This window comes from Oncorhynchus keta, chromosome 22 (genome assembly GCF_023373465.1).
Source record: "Oncorhynchus keta strain PuntledgeMale-10-30-2019 chromosome 22, Oket_V2, whole genome shotgun sequence".
Classification (NCBI taxonomy): Eukaryota; Metazoa; Chordata; class Actinopteri; order Salmoniformes; family Salmonidae; genus Oncorhynchus; species Oncorhynchus keta.
This window is the reverse complement of record NC_068442.1, coordinates 32,754,725-32,778,560: the sequence shown is the minus strand read 5'-3', so window position 1 is coordinate 32,778,560 and position 23,836 is coordinate 32,754,725. Positions and strand designations below refer to the sequence as shown.

The 23,836-nt window shown below is 44.6% G+C and overlaps 2 protein-coding genes across 3 annotated transcripts in view; both read right to left on the bottom strand.

The window, feature by feature from the left end:
- LOC118401366 (kelch-like protein 25) overlaps positions 1–23,836 on the bottom strand; it is a 997,662-nt gene that overhangs the window by 431,038 nt on the left and 542,788 nt on the right. The gene's annotated exons all lie outside the window — the stretch shown is intronic.
- Positions 1–23,836, bottom strand: part of LOC118400862 (NT-3 growth factor receptor-like) — a 321,289-nt gene that overhangs the window by 10,971 nt on the left and 286,482 nt on the right. Inside the window, exons 14-15 of one of the 2 annotated variants that reach the window (XM_052475038.1) lie at positions 4,930–5,135; positions 3,279–3,522 (exon numbers count right to left, since the gene is read on the bottom strand). In XM_052475038.1, the coding sequence (XP_052330998.1) occupies positions 3,279–3,522; positions 4,930–5,135 (450 nt within the window). The remainder of the gene's footprint in view (positions 1–3,278; positions 3,523–4,929; positions 5,136–23,836) is intronic. The other variant, XM_052475039.1, reaches the window with a different exon arrangement.

The window sequence follows — 23,836 nt, the reverse complement described above, 5'->3', positions numbered from 1 at the left end:
GCCACTACCACACTCTACTGATCTTCTTCCAAGCTGAAAAGAGAAAAAGGCTGTTTCAAAAATCAAATGTATTCATGTTCAATCATATAAATGAACCACATCTAATTATAAATAAGGGGGATGCAGATTTCAAATGTGTGTCTGTACTGTGCAGAAAAGAGTATCCGATAGTAAAATGTGAAGCCAAAGCAGTTCTAAGAGTTTTAATACGTTCCAGGACTATTAGAGAAAGGGGTATTTGTCTATCATACAATACACACACTACAACCCCCAATGTTCACTGTAACATCAACTTAAATAGTCTTACCTTGAAACTCCACCATTGCCATATCTCTACCCCACTATCTCATCTCCTGATACATCCCCAGCTCTACCTCATTATCAATACTTGACAGGGAACATGTCGGAATGCCCGGGGAAGTACCTTCTCCTACATACTACATTTGTAAGGGACTCTGAAGTGAATTGGTTTCCCTGCTGCAATGACCTGACACCCTTTCCATTCATTGACTTCTTTATGTGGACAGATTGTTCCTCACCAGACTAATGTTGTTGGCACTACATGAGTAGGTACACCGCTCCCTAATGCAGGCTGGTGTCCAAAACATAGAGAGAGTAGAACAGGAGGATGATCCAAATTCACATATCGTTTTTGAAAACTTACCATGGTTCTATGATATTTGCATAATTCATAGAATGACAGATCTGTGTTTGTTATGCTAGCTCGGTCTGTCTTAGGGGACTGGGTCTGCTTCTCGGAGGCAGAGTATTTGTGAACTTGTTCATGTGTTTGTGTGTGTGTGCTGGGAGATTAAATGAATTGATTGAATTTCAATTAATCTTAATGGCTTCTCCCTGGCAAGCACCACCCTCAATTCAGTCTGGGGTTGAACGGAGGACCGTGGAAGCATATAAATCAGAGTGTGGGCTTCCCTTGGAGCAGAATTCAAACTGGCATGGTGACAACAAAAACTCCACCACAATCTCAAAGCATAGCACAATTAGCATATAGTGAGACATTTAAATATTGCTAATAGACTGACGATAACATATGCATTGATTGAAGCAACTGTCAATACATTTTCCATACTGTCCATCAATGTTGTTGTTAGAGTCTAAAGGCAAATTAAGCATAATAACGAATCTGCTATATACCTTTCCTAACTTGGAACATTGTCATTGGATTGTTGGATTAACATTACAGCTTGCTAACAGTGGCTGTTGAGGGGGTGTAATGTAATTACAGACCCAGTATAGTTAGTTATCCAGCGACCAGGTATTCAGTATTGATTATGTATAATAATACCACATCTAGCCTGCAGAATGCATTCCTCTGTGATGTGATATCAAGTTGTCATTGTCCACTCCTTAGTTCACAAACACAGTGCCATACCTGCAGACTGAGAACCAACAGCTAATTTGGCATTGGGGAGCCCAGGCATCACTTTCATTATACAGATGGGGGCTGTCAGATATGCTGCCTGTGAGAACCCAGCTCAGACCGTGCTTTTCCTTACTGTGTCATATCCCTGGAGGGCAGTTTTCTTGGTTGGTTCTCCTTGAGGAGAGGAGAGGAGCGGATGTCAATATGTGACCAGTGTCAGGGAGATGTGTTCCTGGCAGCCACCCCGATTTATAATCACTTAACAAAAGGGAATGTGTCCAATGCAGTTACGACCTCCTAATCTCTCTGTCAGTGGACCATACACCAGGCCTGTTCTGGCAGAGATGCCCAGGCCTAAAATGGCCAAGGCCCACAGTCCATTGCCAGACCAGCATACCAATAGGGGGCAGTCCAGCAGTCCTGTTAGTAGTCTGATGGTGAATCAGACATCTCTCTCTCACAGGCTACTCCACTGATGACCATCTGTACCTGTATGCCTATGATGTTGAGATTTTCTTACTATAACTTACTCGTGTTAGTATCTAAAAGGAGAAAAGCAACATGAAAGTGGTTGCAGTAAAGAACAGAAGTGGTTGGAACAGTAATTACACAATGAAAGTCAAGCATATTGCCTTAATTTACATCACTTCCTGGTCTCTTTGACACCTTATTGAGACATGCATTTTACTGAGCTGTGTGTTGCAAAGAGAAATCAGCTATTAGAGGTACCACTTAGGAAAAGTAGCCTGCAGAATACATTAAGTGGGAGGAGACTCAATGGACTGTTTGACATTTACTGCAAATGTAACATATTTTCCACAATGGCAATTATAGTCTGTATCTAGTGAAAATCCGATGTACCACAGTAATAATCCCTTTGTGATGTCTGCACAGCTTCAGCAAGTCCATTATCAACTGGGACAAGAGCTCTATATTCAGTCTGGTCACCGTGTCTCAGAGACAACAAACAAAAGAATACAGCAAGAATGGTTCTGCCCTACACCTGACACATGTTTACTAATAGGGTCGTTCCACCAATTGAGTACCTTTTGGGTAGTGTAACTTGGTGAAGTTCACCTAATTTTAACATTCTGTCATAAAGAGCACACGTTCAACTTAATAAACATGTTTTACCTTCTCAAGAGGTTAAATAAAAAAAGGACCATTAAGAGCCACTATTAAGTGCCAAATAAAGTAACACGGTTAAACTTAACAGGGTTGACGATTTTATCTTAAATCAGCCATAAATCCACTTGTGACAGGAGGAATAAAGCTTGTTGTGTACAGTGTCAATTGAATACAAGCTTCACAAAACATTTCTAGACTGTCTATCTATGTGTAACACCAGAAAATGGCCAAAAAGAGTAGGATCAGCCTTTACATTATGAATAGACTACTATGATTTGACTATTTTTAAGATGACTTTAGCAAGTCATACTAAAATTCAGATTTATAGAATTGTCCATGTGGTCTACATTAAAGGACACTTCACTTAATATAACAGGCTTTTAAATTAAATATTGGTGCACAAATTCAACTAAAATATCAAAGGGACGCAAAAGGCCCTCTATTCTTGGAACGACCCAATAGACATCATTATATTGAGCATGCATCACTTTTCTTGTACATTTCCTAGCCTTAGTAAAGGTAAAGAGTTCAGGCATCTATAAAGGAAAAGATAACACACAATCATGAGGAATGGAGGTGAATGCAGAGTGAACACCACACCTTCCAGCCCACTGTGTCAAAACACCACCTGTTCACTAAAGCAAAAACACTGAGGTTGTCGCCGAAAGACATCTTTAGGTTAGCTTGATTATGAAAGTACTTACAAATACATGAACAATATGGAACAAATATTTTATTATGCAACATACATACTGTAGGTGCTTACCCGGTAGTAATCCGTGCTGTAGATGTCCCTGGACATTCCAAAGTCACCAATCTTAACCAGCAGGCCGTTGCCCACCAGGCAGTTCCGAGTGGCTAAGTCGCGGTGCACAAAGTGCTGGGAGGCCAGGTACATCATCCCTGCGGCAATCTGAGTGGCAATGTGCAGCATCTGAGACAGGCCCAGCTCCCCATTGGTCTGCAGCGACTGTCCGTCAACCAGGATCAATGCATCAGGCCCATGAGCTCTGTGGATGGAGAAATAAGGGAGGGAGGGACAGAGAGAGAATCTTATCTCAATCACCATATTCTTACTCCACATTACATTTTATAATGGATTTTAGCTCAGCATAGTATATGACAGTGGTATGTTCTTCAGTTGTAATAGATTGGACATGAGATTCATGGTGTTTTACATTCAAACTTTAATTGAGACAGGAACATGGGCCGTGTCATTACCGTACCAGGGCCACTAGGTGCAAAACCAACAAGAGCTCTTCTGTATTAATGAATGCAGAACAATTGAATGGAAATGCTATAACTGTCATGACATTTGCATGTATAAAGCCATCAGCAAGCAGCAGACGTCTATCTACTCTGCCTCTGCCATTGAGCACCAATGTTCCCTGCCACTGCCAAGCATCCAGGGGCTCAATAACATCCAATCATAAAGGAGATTAGCTGTCTCATTTGAATTCTGAGTCCCAGCTTCCCTAGTCCGTGGAGGCTCAGTCAACAGACAGCCGTTACACACAGCATTTTGTGGTTTTACCCTAACAGGTTATCTCTACTTAATCTACAGTGTAGTGAATAGGAAGTCGCTGCTGCTGGTACTGGGTGACAGGTCTAGTGGAAAACAACAAAAACATTGTATATCCCCTCCTGTTTCTTGTACGCTACAACATTTCTCTGAGGGGAAGCCATCCATCAATCACAGCCTGATGCTTGTGGTGAAACCTGCAGGGTTGTGGCTGTTCTACTACACTACATGTAGAAATGATGAGGAAATAGACAGGAACTGGTTTCATCTTTGGAAATTATCACATGTATTATATTGCTGGCCAAAGTATTTATTGTATGACGTTAACTCTAATACTGAGGATAGTTATTCAGGTTAGCGTAATGTGGACCAGCACAGTACATCACTAGTGGGGTGCAGTCAGCCTGCCATTAATTGTTGAGTCTATAGACACTTGTGGTTGGTAAACAGGGGGAGATGCTTCCACACACACGTTTCAATTAAGCTGAGTAAACTTCCACAGTTCCAAAAACACATAAAGTATGTTTCTCTCAGTTGACAGTTTTTATAACTCATAGGCTACACCAAAGACACATTTATAGACATAAGAGTTGAGCACGTCTTGTTTATCCCACACGTCACTGCTTTATTCAACTGAGTAAACTTAGCAATTCCAACAGCACACATCAGAAAAGTCTCGGCTACAGCACCCAAAGACAGAACTGAGTAAGAGTTGAGCACGTCAAATCTATTCTACACGTCACTGCTTTATTCAGCTGAAAAATCTTTAACATCCAACAACACTCACCAGAAAAGTATTTCTCAGTTGGCAGCTTATATTACTCCAAATACTAATTTACCCAAAATTAGGAAGAGTTGAGCATATCTTACTGTGCATTTAGCTGACACAACTTACCTGAGGAACTTATTGAGGTCTCCGTGCTTCATGTACTCAAAGACCATTATGAGGGGGTCTCCATCCACACACACACCGTAGAACTTGACAATGTGCTCGTGCTGCAGGTTCGTCAATAGTTCCGCCTCCCTCTGGAAATCTTTTCTCGCTGCAAGGGTGGGGTCCTTCAGCGTCTGAGAAAATACAAGGGTGGAGTCCTTCAGGGTCTGAGGAGTACAAGGGTTTCTTTTAACTGCTTAGCAAAGTATGATACTGTTGCAACAACTTTATTAGACTGAGGAAATAGAGAGGAAAAGTAAAATAGACCTTAGAAAATTGACCTTAGACATTGCCACTAGCCGACTACCCTATGGTATTCTACTCTGCACCTTAGACACCACTGCTGCCCTATGTACAGAGTCATTGAACACAGGTCAAAAATAACGTTTACATACTGTTTTACCCACTTTATCTGTATATGCTGTATTCTCGTCATGATTCATCCTATATAACTACTGCTGTACACATTTTCTATTCATATAGTGCCCATACATTCTATACACATCATTATATACAGTTGAAGTCCGAAGTTAACACACACCTTACATAAATACATTGAAACTCAGTTTTTCACAATAACTGACATTTAATCAGAGTAAAAATTCCCTGTCTTAGGTAAATTAGGATCACCAATGTGAAATGTCAGAATAATAGTAGAAAGAATGATTTATTTCAGCTTTAATTTCTTTCATCACATTCCCAGTGGGTCAGAAGCTTACATACTCTCAATAAGTATTTGGTAGAATTGCCTTTAAATTGGGTCAAACATTTCGGGTAGCCTTCCACAAGCTTCCCAAAAAAGGTTTGGTGAATTTTGGCCCATTCCTCCAGACAGAGCTGGTGTAACTGAGTCTGGTTTGTAGGCCTCCTTGCTCACACATGCTTTTTCAGTTCTGCCCACACATTTTCTATAGGGTTTAGGTCAGGGCTTTGTGATGGCCACTCCAATACCTTGACTTTGTTGTCCTTAAGCCATTGTGCCAGAACATTGTAAATATGCTTGGGGTCATTGTCCATTTGGAAGACCCATTTGTGACCAAGCTTCAACTTCCTGACTGATGTCTTGAGATGTTGCTTCAATATATCCACATAATTTGACATCCTCATGATGCAATCTATTTTGTGAAGGGCACCAGCCCCTCCTGCAACAATGCATCCCACAACATGATGCTGCAACCCCCGTGCTTCATGTTTGGGATGTGCTTTTCGGCTTGCAAGCATCCCCCTTTTTCCTCCAAACATAACGATGGTCAATATAGCCAAACAGTTATATTTTTGTTTCATCAGATCATAGGACATTTATCCAAAAAGTACGATTTTTGTCCCCATGTGCAGTTGCAAACCGTAGTTTGGCTTTTTTTATGGAGGTTCTGGAGCAGTGGCTTCTTCCTTGCTTAGCGGCCATTCAGGTTATGTCGATGTAGGCCTCGTTTTACTGGGGACATTGATACTATTTTACCTGCTTCCTCCAGCATCTTCACAAGGTCCTTTTCTCGGATTTGTTTGCACTTTTCGCACCAAAGTACGTTGATCTCTAGGAGACAGAACGTGTCTCTGTCACGTTCTGACCTTTATTTCCTGTGTTTTGTATTTAGTTAGTATGGTCAGGGCGTGAGTTGGGTGGGCAGTCTATGTTTGTTTTTCTATGTTTTGGGTATTTCTATGTTTCGGCCTAGTATGGTTCTCAATCAGAGGCAGGTGTCATTAGTTGTCTTTGATTGAGAATCATACTTAGGTTGCCTGGGTTTCACTGTGTGTTGGTGGGTGATTGTTCCTGTCTCTGTCTTTGCACCAGATAGGACTGTTTTGAGTTTTCACATTTCTTGTTTTTGTTAGTTTGTTCATGTGTAGTGATTTATTAAAGCATGAATCAAAACAACCACGCTGCGCTTTGGTCCGCCTCTCGTTCAGATGAAGAAAACCATTACAGTCTCCTTCCTGAGCGGTATGACGGCTGTGTGATCCCATAGTGTTTTCCAGAAAATGACATAATTTTCTGGAAATTTCCAAGCTGTTTAAAGGCACAGTCAACTTAGTGTATGTAAACTTCTGAACCACTGGAATTGTGATACAGTGAATTATAAGTGAAATAATCTGTCTGTAAACAAATGTTGGAAAATTACTTGTGTCATGCACAAAGTAGATGTCGTAACTGACTTGCCAAAACTACAGTTAGTGAACAAGAAATTTGTGGGGTAGTTGGAAAACAAGTTTAAATGACCCCAACCTAAGTGTATGTAAACTCCCGACATCAAGTGTATATACAGTATATAGAGTATATAAACACATACATATTTATTTATATATCTTTTTTCCACCTTTATTTAACCAGGTAGACTAGTTGAGAACAAGTTCTCATTTACAACTGCGACCTGGCCAAGAATAAAGCAAACAGTTTGACATATACAACAACACAGAGTTACACATGGAATAAACAAACATACAGTCAATAATACAGTAGAAAAAGTCTAGATATAGTGTGTGCAAATGAGGTAAGAAAAGGGAGGTAAGGCAATAAATAGGCCATGGTGGCGAAGTATTACAATATACCAACTTAACACTGAAGTGATTGATGTGCAGAAGATGAATGTACAAGTAGAGATACTGGGGTGCAAAGGAGCAAGATAAATAAATAAATACAGTATGGGGATGAGGTAGCTGGATGGGCTATGTACAGGTGCAGTGATCTGTGAGCTGCTCTGACAGCTGGTGCTTAAAGCTAGTGAGGGAGATATGCGTCTCCAGCTTCAGTGATTTTTGCAGTTTGTTCCAATCATTGGCAGCAGAGAACTGGAAGGAAAGGCGGCCGAAGGAGGAATTGGCTTTGGGTGTGTCTAGTGAGATATACTGTACCTGCTGGAGCACATGCTATGGGTGGGTGCTGCTATGGTGACCAGTGAGCTGAGATAAGGCGGGGCTTTACCTAGCAGAGACTTGTAGATGACCTGGAGCCAGTGGGTTTGGCGACGAGTATGAAGCGAGGGCCAGCCAACGAGAGCGTGCCGGTGCAATGGTGGGTAGTATATGGGGCTTTGGTGACAAAATGGATGGCACTGTGATAGACTGCATCCAATTTGTTGAGTAGAGTGTTGGAGGCTATTTTATAGATTAAATTTCATCACTGATGTCGAGGATCGGTAGGATGGTCAGTTTTACGAGGGTATGTTTAGCAGCATGAGTGAAGGATGCTTTGTTGCGAAATAGGAAGCCAATTCTAGATTTAATTATGGATTGGAGATGCTTAATGTGAGTATGGAAGGAGAGTTTACAGTCTAACCAGAAACCTAGGTATTTGTAGTTGTCCACATATTCTAAGTCAGAACCATCTGGAGTAGTGATGCTGGGTGGGCGGGCAGGTGCGGGCAGCACTTGGTTGAAGAGCATGCATTTAGTTTTACTTGCATTTAAGAGCAGTTGGAGGCAACAGAAGGAGAGTTGTATGGTATTGATGCTGGTCTGGAGGTTAGTTAACACAGTGTCCAAAGCAGGGCCAGAAGTATACAGAATGGTGTCGTCTGCGTAGAGGTGGATCAGACAATCACCAGCAGCAAGAGCGACATCATTGATGTATACAGAGAAGAGAGTCGGCCTGAGAATTGAACCCTGTGGCACCCCCATAGAGACTGACAGAAGTCCAGACAACCGGCCCTCCGATTTGACACACTGAACTCTATCAGAGAAGTAGTTGGTGAACCAGGTGAGGCAGTCATTTGAGAAACCAAGGCTGATGAGTCTACCGATAGGAATGTGGTGATTGACAGAGTCGAAAGCCTTGGCCAGGTCGATGAATATGGCTGCACAGTAATGTCTCTTATCGATGGCTGTTATGATGTTGTTTAGGGCCTTGAGCGTGGCTGAGGTGCACCCATGACCAGCTCTGGAACCAGATTGCATAGCGGAGAAGGTACGGTGGGATTTGAAATGGTTGGTAACAAACTAGAATGGTCCAAACACACCAAGACAGTCGTGAAGAGGGCACGACACATGCCTATTCCCCTCAGGAAACTAAAAAGATTTGGCATTTGTCCTGAGATCCTCAAAAGGTTCTACAGCTGCAACATCGAGAGCATCCTGACCGGTTGCATCACTTCCTGGTACGGCAATTGCTCGGCCTCTGACCGCAAGGCACTTCAGAGGGTAGTGCGTACGGCCCAGTACATCACTGGGGCAAAGCTGCCTGCCATCCAGGACCTCTACACCAGGTGGTGTCAGAGGAAGGCCCTAAAAATTGTCAAAGATCCCAGCCACCCCAGTCATAGACTGTTATCTCTACTACCGCATGGCAAGCGTAACGGGAGTGCCAAGTCTAGGACAAAAAGGTTTTTACCCCCAAGCCATAAGACTCCTGAACAGGTAACCAAATGCTTACCCAGACTGTATGCATTGTGTGCCACCCCCAACCCCTCTATTACACTGCTGCTACTCTCTGTTAATCTCATATGCATAGTCACTTTAACTATACATTCATATACATACTACCTCAATTGGCCCAACCAACCAGTGCTCCCGCACATTGGCTAACTGGGCTATCTGCATTGTGTCCCACCACCCACCAACCCCTCTTTTTACGCTACTGCTACCTTCTGTTCATCATATATGCATATTCACTTTAACCATACCTACATGTACATACTACCTCAATATATATGTATATAGACTTTCTATTTTTCTCTATTGTGTTGACTGTACGCTTGTTTATTCCATGTGTAACGCTGTGTTGTTGTTTCTGTCTCACTGCTTTGCTTCATCTTGGCCAGGTCGTAGTTGTAAATGAGAACTTGTTCTTAACTAGCTTACCTGGTTAAATAAAGGTGATGTAATGCTCAATGAGTGAATGGGTGTGGAGTCAGGCGCAGAGAGCAAAGGATGGGTGTGGAGTCAGGCGCAGAGAGCAAAGGATGGGTGTGGAGTCAGGCGCAGAGAGCAAAGGATGGGTGTGGAGTCAGGCGCAGAGAGCAAAGGATGGGTGTGGAGTCAGGCGCAGAGAGCAAAGGATGCGGGAAAAAACACGCTTTAATGTCCAAAATCAAAAAGAACAAAATAATTATACCCAACACAGGCGTGTGTTGGTGAAAACAGGATGAAAACAATTAGACAAAACAAAACGAACATGGAACAAAGGATCGGTGGCAGCTAGTAGACCGGCGAGCGCCACCCGAACAAGGGGAGCCACCTTCGGTAATATTCGTGACAGGTGAAATAAATTAAATAAAAATAAGCCTGACTTATTGTGTATAGCCTTGCTACTCTTATTTTCAAATGTTGTTTTATTGTTGTTTTTGTTCGCACTATTGGTTAGAGCCTGCAAGTAAGCATTTCACTGTAAGGTTGTATTCGGCGCCCATGACAAATAAACTTTGATTTGATTTGATGAATCTGTTTGTTATCTTGGCTTTCAAAGACCTCAGAGAGGCAGGGTAGTATAGATATAGGTCTGTAGCAGTTTGGGTCTAGAGTTTCTCCCCCTTTGAAGAGGGGGGTGATCGTGGCAGCTTTCCAATCTTTGGGAATCTCAGACGATATGAAAGAGATGTTGAACAGGCTAGTAATATGAGTTGCAACAATTTCGGCAGATCATTTTAGAAAGAGAGGGTCCAGATTGTCTAGCCCAGCTGATTTGTAGGGGTCCAGATTTTGCAGCTCTTTCAGAACATGACCTATCTGAGTGAAGGAGAAATGGGGGAGGCTTGGGCAAGTTGCTGTGGGGGATGCCGGGCAGTTGACTGGGGTAGGGGTAGCCAAGCGGAAAGCATGGCCAGCCGTAGAAAAATGCTTATTGAAATTCTCAATTATAGTGGATTTATCGGTGGTGACAGTGTTTCCTAGCCTCAGTACAGTGGGCAGCTGGGAGGAGGTGCTCTTATTCTCCATGGACTTTACAGTGTCCCAGAACTTTTTTGAGTTTGTGCTACAGGATGCACATTTCTGTTGGAAAAAGCTAGCCTTAGCTTTCCTAACTGCCTGTGTATTTTGGTACCTAACTTCCCTGAAAAGTTGCATATCACGGGGGCTATTCGATGCTAATGTAGTACGCCACAGGATGTTTTTGTGCTGGTCAATGGCAGTCAGGTCTGGAGTGAACCAAGGGCTATATCTGTTCCTGGTTCTACATTTTTTGGAATGGAGCATGCTTATTTTAGATGGTGAGGAAGGCAATTTTAAAGAATAACCAGGCATCCTCTACTGATGGGATGAGGTCAATATCATTCCAGGATATCCCGGCCAGGTCGATTAGAAAGGCCTGCTCGCTGAAGTGTTTTAGGGAGCTTTTGACAGTGATGTAGGGTGGTAGTTTGACCGCAGACCCATTACGAATGCAGGCAATGAGGCAGTGATATAGACACATAACATGACCAAAAGTATGTGGACATCTGCTTGTCAAACATCTCATTCAAAAATCATGGGCATTAATATGTAAGTGGTCCCCCCTTTGCTGCTATAACAGCCTCTACTCTTCTGGGAAGGCTTTCCATTATATATTGCTTCAGACCTTTTGCTATAAGACCTGAAATTGAGCTCAGGAGCATCCTGTTTCCATTGATCATCTTTGATATGTTTGTACAACTTGATTGGAGTCCACCTGTGGTAAATTCAATTGATTGGACACGGTTTGGAAAGGCACACACCTGTCTATACAAGGTCCCACAGTGCATGTCAGAGCAAAAACCATGCCATTAGTACGAAGGAATTGTCCATAGAGCTCCGAGACAGGATTGTGTCGACGCACAGATCTGGGGAAGGGTACCAAAAATGTCTGCAGCATTGAAGGTCCCAAAAAACATAGTGGCCTCCATTATTCTTAAATGGAAGGCACCTAAAGACTCTCAGACCATGAGAAACCAGTTTCTCTGGTCTGATGAAACCAAGATTGAACTCTTTGGCCTGAATGCCAAGTGTCACGTCTTGAAGAAATCTGGCACCATAACTACGGTGAAGCATGGTGGTGGCATCATCATGCTGTGAGGATGTTTTTCAGCGGCAGTGACTGGGAGACCAGTCAGGATCGAGGGGAAGATGAACAGAGGAAAGTACAGAGAGATCCTTGATGAAAACCTGCTCTGGAGTTCTCAGGACCTCAGACTGGGGCAAAGGTTCACCTTCCAACAGGACAACAACCCTAAGCACACAGCCAAGACAACGCAGGAGTGTGCTTTGGGACAAGTTTCTGAATATCAATGAGTGGCCCAGCCAGAGCCCGGACTTGAACCTGATCGAACATCTCTGGAGAGAACTGAAAATAGCTGTGCAGTGACGCTCCCCTTCCAACCTGAAAGCTTGAGAGGATCTGCAGAGAAGAATTGAAGAAACTCTGCAAATACAGGTGTGCCAATCTTGTAGCGTCATACTCAAGAAGACTGTAATCGCTGCCAGAGGTGATTCAACAAAGTACTGAGTAAAGGGTCTGCATACTTATGCAAATTGGATATTTTAATTTCTTTTTTTGCTTTGTGATTATGGGCTATTGTGCATAGATTGATGAGAAAAAAATACCAATTTAATTCATTTTTAAAATGTGGGGTACGTTCCGAAAGCACTGTAAGCATTTCGCTGCACGTCTGATAACACCTGAAAATCTGTGTACACTACCAATAAACTTTGATTTAATTAGATTTATCTGCTAAATGAGTCGAAAATATTTGATAACTGAGTTATATTTATGAAAAAATCTGAAAATATAAATGTTTTTTTTGGGCTTCCTAACAATGATCCATATATAAACACTAAAACCCAAGCACACACACAATAACCTGGTTGGTGCGAAGAGAACAGAGACAGGGTAATGAACAGAGCAGGGGAGGTAAAGCACTGTAATCTTCTAATTTAAGGAACAGAACATGAAATAAACTTTTCTCTGACAGGTTGTCACAATGACCCAGCAAACCTCATAGCTTTACAGAAGCAGATCATTTAGTCATTTACTTCATTATGTTTCCCATATACATAGTCTGACATTTCATTGTAGAGCTGTTAGAAGAGACGCGCGTGCCTTACCAGATCTAGACGCTGTGGTTGCCTACCATATTGGTTCAGAGTTGTGGTATCATTATTGACAAGCTTAACACCCTTCCTGATTTCCCACCTATGAAATATTTGGCATTTACACTCAATGTCTTGTCTCTTTCTGATCCACCATACGTTAACAGGTAGGATTAGTTCCTTATTTTGTCTAGGACGACTGCCAAGCAGTACTTTCTGGGTACTTTTCCATTAAAACACAATATATTTTGTAGCTGTACTGTAAACTAAAGTTCGAAAACAAAATTCATGTTTTCCAGAGATTTGACAATACAATCCTCCACCTACGTAAAAGTCCACAACAACAACACCACAAAATAATTCAAAGCATTCATAACACACTATTAATTGCATATAACTAACATTGCCTTACTGTATTCAATTATTTGACAGTTAGGCGTGTAGGCGATATATGATTCATCAATGATAGATATCTGAATGATGATCACAATGTTTTGCTAATGTTGTATTAAATTTGAATTCCCTTATATCACAAATGCAGAGTGGACGGCATGGACAGATGGCAAGGCATCCATCCCTATCATCCTGGATGCCTTATGACCCCTGTGCTGCAGTGGAGTGCTGTGTTCTCAGAGTCCACCTGCATATACAGGACATACTGGAGAGCCGACACATAGACTAAACAGTTTTACTGGTAGTCTCCGAGACTTGTTGACCTACACATATATAGTCTGACATTCCATTATAACCTAGATATAACTTAAAATGACATATAAGTAGCTATGTAGCTGTGGTGCTAACGTTGCAATCTTACCTAACATGAAATACAAACTACATTGTTAAAAAACAATAGCATACAAGCCTATATGTTTGTGCGGCATCTATTGGGGATGTGAAGAAAAGAATGAACGAAAAAGCAAGACAAAAGAAAGCCAGCTCAGTGTTGCCTCCATTACTCTTAATCAAAGCATATGTGGAGTAGAACAGTTTGGGAGATGATCCCTCACAGACAGCCTTATTTCTCCAGCTGCAGTCTGTCTCTATAAGGTCGGCCTCTTTCCCCTGCCTCTGCACTGCGGCTCCCTCCCTCTCGCTCCACACTATCATGGCTAACATCATTCCATGGATGAGCGCATTGATGAAGAGTGGTGGTGACAAGAGGGAAACAGTGATGAATGTGCCCCTTGTCTCCAACCATCATAGCGTGACCCCTCCTCCCGCAGCTGATCTAGGTACCTTTGTATGACCTTTGAACTTTAATATCCTCAACCGTGTCATGTTAGAGGTGAAATTTGCATTTTAACTCTGAGGTTACCATCGTAATCTTTACGTGAAATGTAATAAATCAAGCGCAACAATTACTGACAACCACTTCTCATTTCAAGGAGATTGTGACAGTACGACCCACTGTGTTAAAGGATGGATATGACACAGTGATGTTATGTGACCAGCTACCAATATCTTATGTTTTTAACAGGAACAAATATATTGTTTGAGAATACTGTATCTCCTTTTGCACTAACAATTAAGTACATTTCCATGAATGTTTGACCTGGTTCCTCCTCTGACAGCCAACACAACCGCTGTCTACGCTCGACCTCATCTTTACTAGATGCTGTTCTTCCACTAACCTCATTGCAACTCCCCTCCAAGTCTCCGACCACTACCTTGTATCCTTTTCCCTCTCGCTCTCATCCAACACTTCCCACACTGCCCCTACTCGGATGGTATCGCGCCGTCCCAACCTTCGCTCTCTCTCCCCCGCTACTCTCTCCTCTTCCATCCTATCATCTCTTCCCTCTGCTCAAACCTTCTCCAACCTATCTCCTGATTCTGCCTCCTCAACCCTCCTCTCCTCCCTTTCTGCATCCTTTGACTCTCTATGCCCCCTATCCTCCAGGCCGGCTCGGTCCTCCCTCCCGCTCCGTGGCTCGACGACTCATTGCGAGCTCACAGAACAGGGCTCCGGGCAGCCGAGCGGAAATGGAGGAAAACTCGCCTCCCTGCGGACCTGGCATCCTTTCGCTCCCTCCTCTCTACATTTTCCTCTTCTGTCTCTGCTGCTAAAGCCACTTTCTACCACTCTAAATTCCAAGCTTCTGCCTCTAACCCTAGGAAGCTCTTTGCCACCTTCTCCTCCCTCCTGAATCCTCCCCCCCCCCCCCTCCTCCCTCTCTGCAGATGACTTCGTCAACCATTTTGAAAAGAAGGTCGACGACATCCGATCCTCGTTTGCTAAGTCAAACGACACCGCTGGTTCTGCTCACACTGCCCTACCCTGTGCCCTGACCTCTTTCTCCCTCTCTCTCCAGATGAAATCTCGCGTCTTGTGACGGCCGGCCGCCCAACAACCTGCCCGCTTGACCCTATCCCTTCCTCTCTTCTCCAGACCATTTCCGGAGACCTTCTCCCTTACCTCACCTCGCTCATCAACTCATCCCTGACCGCTGGCTACGTCCCTTCCGTCTTCAAGAGAGCGAGAGTTGCACCCCTTCTGAAAAAACCTACACTCGATCCCTCCGATGTCAACAACTACAGACCAGTATCCCTTCTTTCTTTTCTCTCCAAAACTCTTGAACGTGCCGTCCTTGGCCAGCTCTCCCGCTATCTCTCTCAGAATGACCTTCTTGATCCAAATCAGTCAGGTTTCAAGACTAGTCATTCAACTGAGACTGCTCTTCTCTGTATCACGGAGGCGCTCCGCACCGCTAAAGCTAACTCTCTCTCCTCTGCTCTCATCCTTCTAGACCTATCGGCTGCCTTCGATACTGTGAACCATCAGATCCTCCTCTCCACCCTCTCCGAGTTGGGCATCTCCGGCGCGGCCCACGCTTGGATTGCGTCCTACCTGACAGGTCGCTCCTACCAGGTGGCGTGGCGAGAATCTGTCTCCTCACCACGCGCTCTCACCACTGGTGTCCCCCAGGGCTCTGTTCTAGGCCCTCTCCTATTCTCGCTATACACCAAGTCACTTGGCTCTGTCATAACCTCACATGGTCTCTCCTATCATTGCTATGCAGACGACACACAATTAATCTTCTCCTTTCCCCCTTCTGATGACCAGGTGGCGAATCGCATCTCTGCATGTCTGGCAGACATATCAGTGTGGATGACGGATCACCACCTCAAGCTGAACCTCGGCAAGACGGAGCTGCTCTTCCTCCCGGGAAGGACTGCCCGTTCCATGATCTCGCCATCACGGTTGACAACTCCATTGTGTCCTCCTCCCAGAGCGCTAAGAACCTTGGCGTGATCCTGGACAACACCCTGTCGTTCTCAACTAACATCAAGGCGGTGGCCCGTTCCTGTAGGTTCATGCTCTACAACATCCGCAGAGTACGACCCTGCCTCACACAGGAAGCGGCGCAGGTCCTAATCCAGGCACTTGTCATCTCCCGTCTGGATTACTGCAACTCGCTGTTGGCTGGGCTCCCTGCCTGTGCCATTAAACCCCTACAACTCATCCAGAACGCCTCAGCCCGTCTGGTGTTCAACCTTCCCAAGTTCTCTCACGTCACCCCGCTCCTCCGCTCTCTCCACTGGCTTCCAGTTGAAGCTCGCATCCGCTACAAGACCATGGTGCTTGCCTACGGAGCTGTGAGGGGAACGGCACCTCAGTACCTCCAGGCTCTGATCAGGCCCTACACCCAAACAAGGGCACTGCGTTCATCCACCTATGGCCTGCTCGCCTCCCTACCACTGAGGAAGTACAGTTCCCGCTCAGCCCAGTCAAAACTGTTCGCTGCTCTGGCCCCCCAATGGTGGAACAAACGCCCTCACGACGCCAGGACAGCGGAGTCAATCACCACCTTCCGGAGACACCTGAAACCCCACCTCTTTAAGGAATACCTAGGATAGGATAAGTAATCCTTCTCACCCCCCCTTTAAGATTTAGATGCACTATTGTAAAGTGACTGTTCCACTGGATGTCTTAAGGTGAATGCACCAATTTGTAAGTCGCTCTGGATAAGAGCGTCTGCTAAATGACTTAAATGTAAATGTAAATGTCTACATATGGGTTTCTGTCACGCCTTGGTCTTAGTATTTTGTGTTTTCTTTAATTATTTGTTCAGGCCAGGGTGTGACATGGGGTTATTGTATTTTCGTATTGGGGTTTGTAGTATTTGGGATCGCGGCTGAGTAGGGGTGTTGTATAGGCTTGGCTGCCTGAGGCGGTTCTCAATCAGAGTCAGGTGATTCTCGTTGTCTCTGATTGGGAACCGTATTTAGGTAGCCGGAGTTTCACTGTGTATTTCGTGGGTGATTGTTCCTGTCTCTGTGTAGTTTCACCAGATAGGCTGTAATTAGGTTTCACGTTACGTTTGTAGTTTTGTATTTTGTTAGTTATTTCAAGTGTCACTTTTTCCAGTCATGAGTAACCACCACGCTGCATTTCGGTCCGACTCTCTTTCTACAAACGAAGACGTTACAGTTTCACCTTGCTGTGAAAGGAACTCTCTCTGCCAGCCTCACTCACAACCAACCATTCACATTATGCAGGCCCACACCAGCCACACCACCTCCACAGTATTCACCTTGCTTTCTCCTACAGGTCAGTTGTGTGAGAAACTCGTCATCATGCAAGACGTCAGACAAGTGAAAATTATGTTGAGTAAAGAAAACTTTAAGCTTGTCTCTCAATTATTTATTTTTTGTCAATACTTTGCCCCTTGATAGCCAGTGCACTTCTGTATGTTTTAAAAGTGTTACATGGTCGCTGCCCATATCATTGCATAGTGCAGAAAATACACGAGAGATCAGGGGCCTTGCTTTAACAAAGTTAACCATTTTCACTGTAGTGTCCAAAACGTCTTTCAAACTGTCAGGAATTCCCTTGGCAGCAAGAGCCTCTCGGTGGATGCTGCAGTGTACCCAAGTGGCGCCGGGAGCAACTGCTTGCACACATGTTACCACTCCACTGTGTCTCCCTGTCATGGCTTTTGCGCCATCAGTACAGATACAAACATAAGCAGCAGCTACGTTTGGCTACGTTAGTGGAATTCCCGCGAGAGAGTGACGGTTAATATGATTGGATGTTAATTATTTGACTAGACTATGGTTTAATTTGATTTTTGGCAGTGACATGAGGCTACTCGGGCGAGAGGAAAAACTACAAATGTAAAGCCCCGTTGGAAAATATAAATGGACTGATTTTTATTTTATTTTAAAAATGTGAATCACAATTTTATTTGGTGTACCCCCTACGACATTGTGCGTATGTAGCTTATGTCTCTCGAGATTGTACTGAGCTCAACATAATTCAAGCAATATCAGTTTACCATTATTTAGTTACGGCTATTTTGAGGTTTAAATTTAATTTCAAGATCAATCCCTGAGAAAATGATCCTAATTTAATATTTGGTCGATTCAGTTAATTGTTCAGTGCTGGTTAATGATACAGATGCTGAAATATTGAAACTGCTCTTCTTCAGTTTACAAAAGGTTTCTGTCTAAAAAGTGTCAACAGTGCACTTGGCAGATTGATTAAATGTCCAATGCAGCCATTTCTATTTCCATATCAAATCAATTCTGGGTAACAATTAAGTACCTTACTGTGATTGTTTTCAATTAAAATAGTCAAAAATATTTTTAAAAATGGCTTCTGAGCAAAAATAAATTTCTCAAGCAAGACTTTTGCTTGTTCTGTCTGGGAGTGGTCTGAGTGGGGAGGGGAAAACTGAAAACTATTTCTTATCGGCAGAGAGGTTTGGAACTCTCTTTCTTATTGGTCTATTACCTAATTTACCGCCTGGTGATGTTACTCCATCCCACGAAAACTGTCTGAAATTTCTGCCGATCATTTCAAACAGCTCTTACACTAAAAGGGCGTTATCATAATTTTCACAATGTCACAGTATTATTCCAACCTCATAGGGTAGAAATATAAAACCCAGAAAAATCCAGTTTTTGACTGCACTGGCCTTTAAAATGGATGTCATTGTAAACAGGTGTCTGCATCAACTAGGGCTGCTATAACACAATCCCAACAGACCTGATTAACCTTGAAGCTGTGGAAATCTATACCCTTGTAATAATGGGTTGAAAATGTGCGAACAAACATAATAGTTACACAAGCTGTTTGGTGGCCACCACCTCAATTATGCCCCAACTGCAATCCAGGAGGACTCCTCTAAAGTAACATAAATATTGATCGCTGAACATTTAACGCCTCCCTTCTCCCTGTGTACCATTGTAACAAGGTACACCATATGGCCCTGGTTGAATGACAGATCTTACTACTGCCATCAAACCAATTGAGACCTATTTAGGATCAGGAAATCTATGATCACCCTTTAGCCTCACTAACAAACAGCTATATTTTAACATGCCTCCTATGACAGCCGCATTTATGTTCTTAAAAAGCTAAGGGAATCACTGAATAAGTCAGAGGTCATATTTATAAAAGACCCTGACAAAATGTCATTCAATTGATAAATATGCTTGGCTCAGAGGATTAAAAAAACAACTAAATAACAGACAATTTGGTTAATTGCTCAGCACTAGTGTGTGTGTGTGTGTGTGTGTGTGTGTGTGTGTGTGTGTGTGTGTGTGTGTGTGTGTGTGTGTGTGTGTGTGTGTGTGTGTGTGTGTGTGTGTGTGTGTGTGTGTGTGTGTGTGTGTTAGTGAAGGGGTGAACCCAGATGGTTAATGCCCACCAGTTGTACATAATGCTCAAAGTTGTTTGTCTGTTCTCCAGTTAATGCTACGGTTCATTAGCCGTTTATTTAATATTGAGCAACATTGAGCTCAATTCCAACAGTGAAGCTATTGCTAAAAGTGGCACAAAACATCTTGACCCAAAAGTTTATATTGAAGTCAGCCATAAGGGCCTGTACAGTATGTAAAACATGTTTAATATTGTGTTAAGTGAACCTGCTAATGAGATATATTGCTATGAAGCTGCTGCAGTCACCTCATATTGGACCGGGGCACTGTCATCTCATATTGAACTGGGGCACTGTCATCTCATATTGAACTGGGGCACTGTCATCTCATATTGAACTGGGGCACTGTCACCTCATATTGGACCGGGGCACTGTAACCTCATATTGGACCGGGGCACTGTCATCTCATATTGAACTGGGCCACTGTCACCTCATATTGAACTGGGGCACTGTCACCTCATATTGAACTGGGGCACTGTCACCTCATATTGAACTGGGGCACTGTCATCTCATATTGAACTGGGGCACTGTCACCTCATATTGGACCGGGGCACTGTCACCTCATATTGGACCGGGGCACTGTCACCTCATATTGGACCGGGGCACTGTCACCTCATATTGGACTGGGGCACTGTCACCTCATATTGAACTGGGGCACTGTCACCTCATATTGGACCGGGGCACTGTCACCTCATATTGGACCGGGGCACTGTCATCTCATATTGAACTGGGGCACTGTCACCTCATATTGAACTGGGGCACTGTCACCTCATATTGAACTGGGGCACTGTCACCTCATATTGGACTGGGGCACTGTCATCTCATATTGAACTGGGGCACTGTCACCTCATATTGAACTGGGGCACTGTCACCTCATATTGAACCGGGGCACTGTCACCTCATATTGGACCGGGGCACTGTCACCTCATATTGGACTGGGGCACTGTCATCTCATATTGAACTGGGGCACTGTCACCTCATATTGAACTGGGGCACTGTCATCTCATATTGAACTGGGGCACTGTCATCTCATATTGGACTGGGGCACTGTCACCTCATATTGAACTGGGGCACTGTCACCTCATAATAGACTGGGGCACTGTCATCTCATATTGAACTGGGGCACTGTCATCTCATATTGAACTGGGGCACTGTCACCTCATATTGAACTGGGGCACTGTCATCTCATATTGAACTGGGGCACTGTCATCTCATATTGAACTGGGGCACTGTCACCTCATATTGGACTGGGGCACTGTCACCTCATATTGGACTGGGGCACTGTCACCTCATATTGAACTGGGGCACTGTCACCTCATATTGAACTGGGGCACTGTCACCTCATATTGAACTGGGGCACTGTCATCTCATATTGAACTGGGGCACTGTCATCTCATATTGAACTGGGGCACTGTCACCTCATATTGAACTGGGGCACTGTCACCTCATATTGGACTGGGGCACTGTCATCTCATATTGAACTGGGGCACTGTCACCTCATATTGGACTGGGGCACTGTCACCTCATATTGAACTGGGGCACTGTCACCTCATATTGGACCGGGGCACTGTCACCTCATATTGGACTGGGGCACTGTCACCTCATATTGGACTGGGGCACTGTCACCTCATATTGGACCGGGGCACTGTCACCTCATATTGGACTGGGGCACTGTCATCTCATATTGAACTGGGGCACTGTCACCTCATATTGAACTGGGGCACTGTCACCTCATATTGAACTGGGGCACTGTCACCTCATAATGGACTGGGGCACTGTCATCTCATATTGAACTGGGGCACTGTCATCTCATATTGAACTGGGGCACTGTCACCTCATATTGAACTGGGGCACTGTCATCTCATATTGAACTGGGGCACTGTCACCTCATATTGAACTGGGGCACTGTCACCTCATATTGGACTGGGGCACTGTCACCTCATATTGGACTGGGGCACTGTCGCCTCATATTGAACTGGGGCACTGTCATCTCATATTGAACTGGGGCACTGTCATCTCATATTGGACTGGGGCACTGTCACCTCATATTGGACTGGGGCACTGTCACCTCATATTGGACTGGGGCACTGTCACCTCATATTGGACTGGGGCACTGTCACCTCATATTGGACTGGGGCACTGTCACCTCATATTGGACTGGGGCACTGTCACCTCATATTGGACTGGGGCACTGTCATCTCATATTGGACTGGGGCACTGTCACCTCATATTGGACTGGGGCACTGTCACCTCATATTGAACTGGGGCACTGTCACCTCATATTGGACTGGGGCACTGTCACCTCATATTGGACTGGGGCACTGTCACCTCATATTGAACTGGGGCACTGTCACCTCATATTGAACTGGGGCACTGTCACCTCATATTGAACTGGGGCACTGTCATCTCATATTGAACTGGGGCACTGTCATCTCATATTGAACTGGGGCACTGTCACCTCATATTGAACTGGGGCACTGTCACCTCATATTGGACTGGGGCACTGTCATCTCATATTGGACTGGGGCACTGTCACCTCATATTGGACTGGGGCACTGTCACCTCATATTGAACTGGGGCACTGTCACCTCATATTGGACTGGGGCACTGTCACCTCATATTGGACTGGGGCACTGTCACCTCATATTGAACTGGGGCACTGTCACCTCATATTGAACTGGGGCACTGTCACCTCATATTGAACTGGGGCACTGTCATCTCATATTGAACTGGGGCACTGTCATCTCATATTGAACTGGGGCACTGTCACCTCATATTGAACTGGGGCACTGTCACCTCATATTGGACTGGGGCACTGTCACCTCATATTGGACCGGGGCACTGTCACCTCATATTGGACTGGGGCACTGTCATCTCATATTGAACTGGGGCACTGTCACCTCATATTGAACTGGGGCACTGTCACCTCATATTGAACTGGGGCACTGTCACCTCATATTGAACTGGGGCACTGTCATCTCATATTGAACTGGGGCACTGTCACCTCATATTGGACCGGGGCACTGTCACCTCATATTGGACCGGGGCACTGTCATCTCATATTGGACTGGGGCACTGTCACCTCATATTGGACTGGGGCACTGTCACCTCATATTGAACTGGGGCACTGTCACCTCATATTGGACCGGGGCACTGTCACCTCATATTGGACCGGGGCACTGTCATCTCATATTGAACTGGGGCACTGTCACCTCATATTGAACTGGGGCACTGTCACCTCATATTGAACTGGGGCACTGTCACCTCATATTGGACTGGGGCACTGTCATCTCATATTGAACTGGGGCACTGTCACCTCATATTGAACTGGGGCACTGTCACCTCATATTGAACCGGGGCACTGTCACCTCATATTGGACCGGGGCACTGTCACCTCATATTGGACTGGGGCACTGTCATCTCATATTGAACTGGGGCACTGTCACCTCATATTGAACTGGGGCACTGTCATCTCATATTGAACTGGGGCACTGTCATCTCATATTGGACTGGGGCACTGTCACCTCATATTGAACTGGGGCACTGTCACCTCATAATAGACTGGGGCACTGTCATCTCATATTGAACTGGGGCACTGTCATCTCATATTGAACTGGGGCACTGTCACCTCATATTGAACTGGGGCACTGTCATCTCATATTGAACTGGGGCACTGTCATCTCATATTGAACTGGGGCACTGTCACCTCATATTGGACTGGGGCACTGTCACCTCATATTGGACTGGGGCACTGTCACCTCATATTGAACTGGGGCACTGTCACCTCATATTGAACTGGGGCACTGTCACCTCATATTGAACTGGGGCACTGTCATCTCATATTGAACTGGGGCACTGTCATCTCATATTGAACTGGGGCACTGTCACCTCATATTGAACTGGGGCACTGTCACCTCATATTGGACTGGGGCACTGTCATCTCATATTGAACTGGGGCACTGTCACCTCATATTGGACTGGGGCACTGTCACCTCATATTGAACTGGGGCACTGTCACCTCATATTGGACCGGGGCACTGTCACCTCATATTGGACTGGGGCACTGTCACCTCATATTGGACTGGGGCACTGTCACCTCATATTGGACCGGGGCACTGTCACCTCATATTGGACTGGGGCACTGTCATCTCATATTGAACTGGGGCACTGTCACCTCATATTGAACTGGGGCACTGTCACCTCATATTGAACTGGGGCACTGTCAC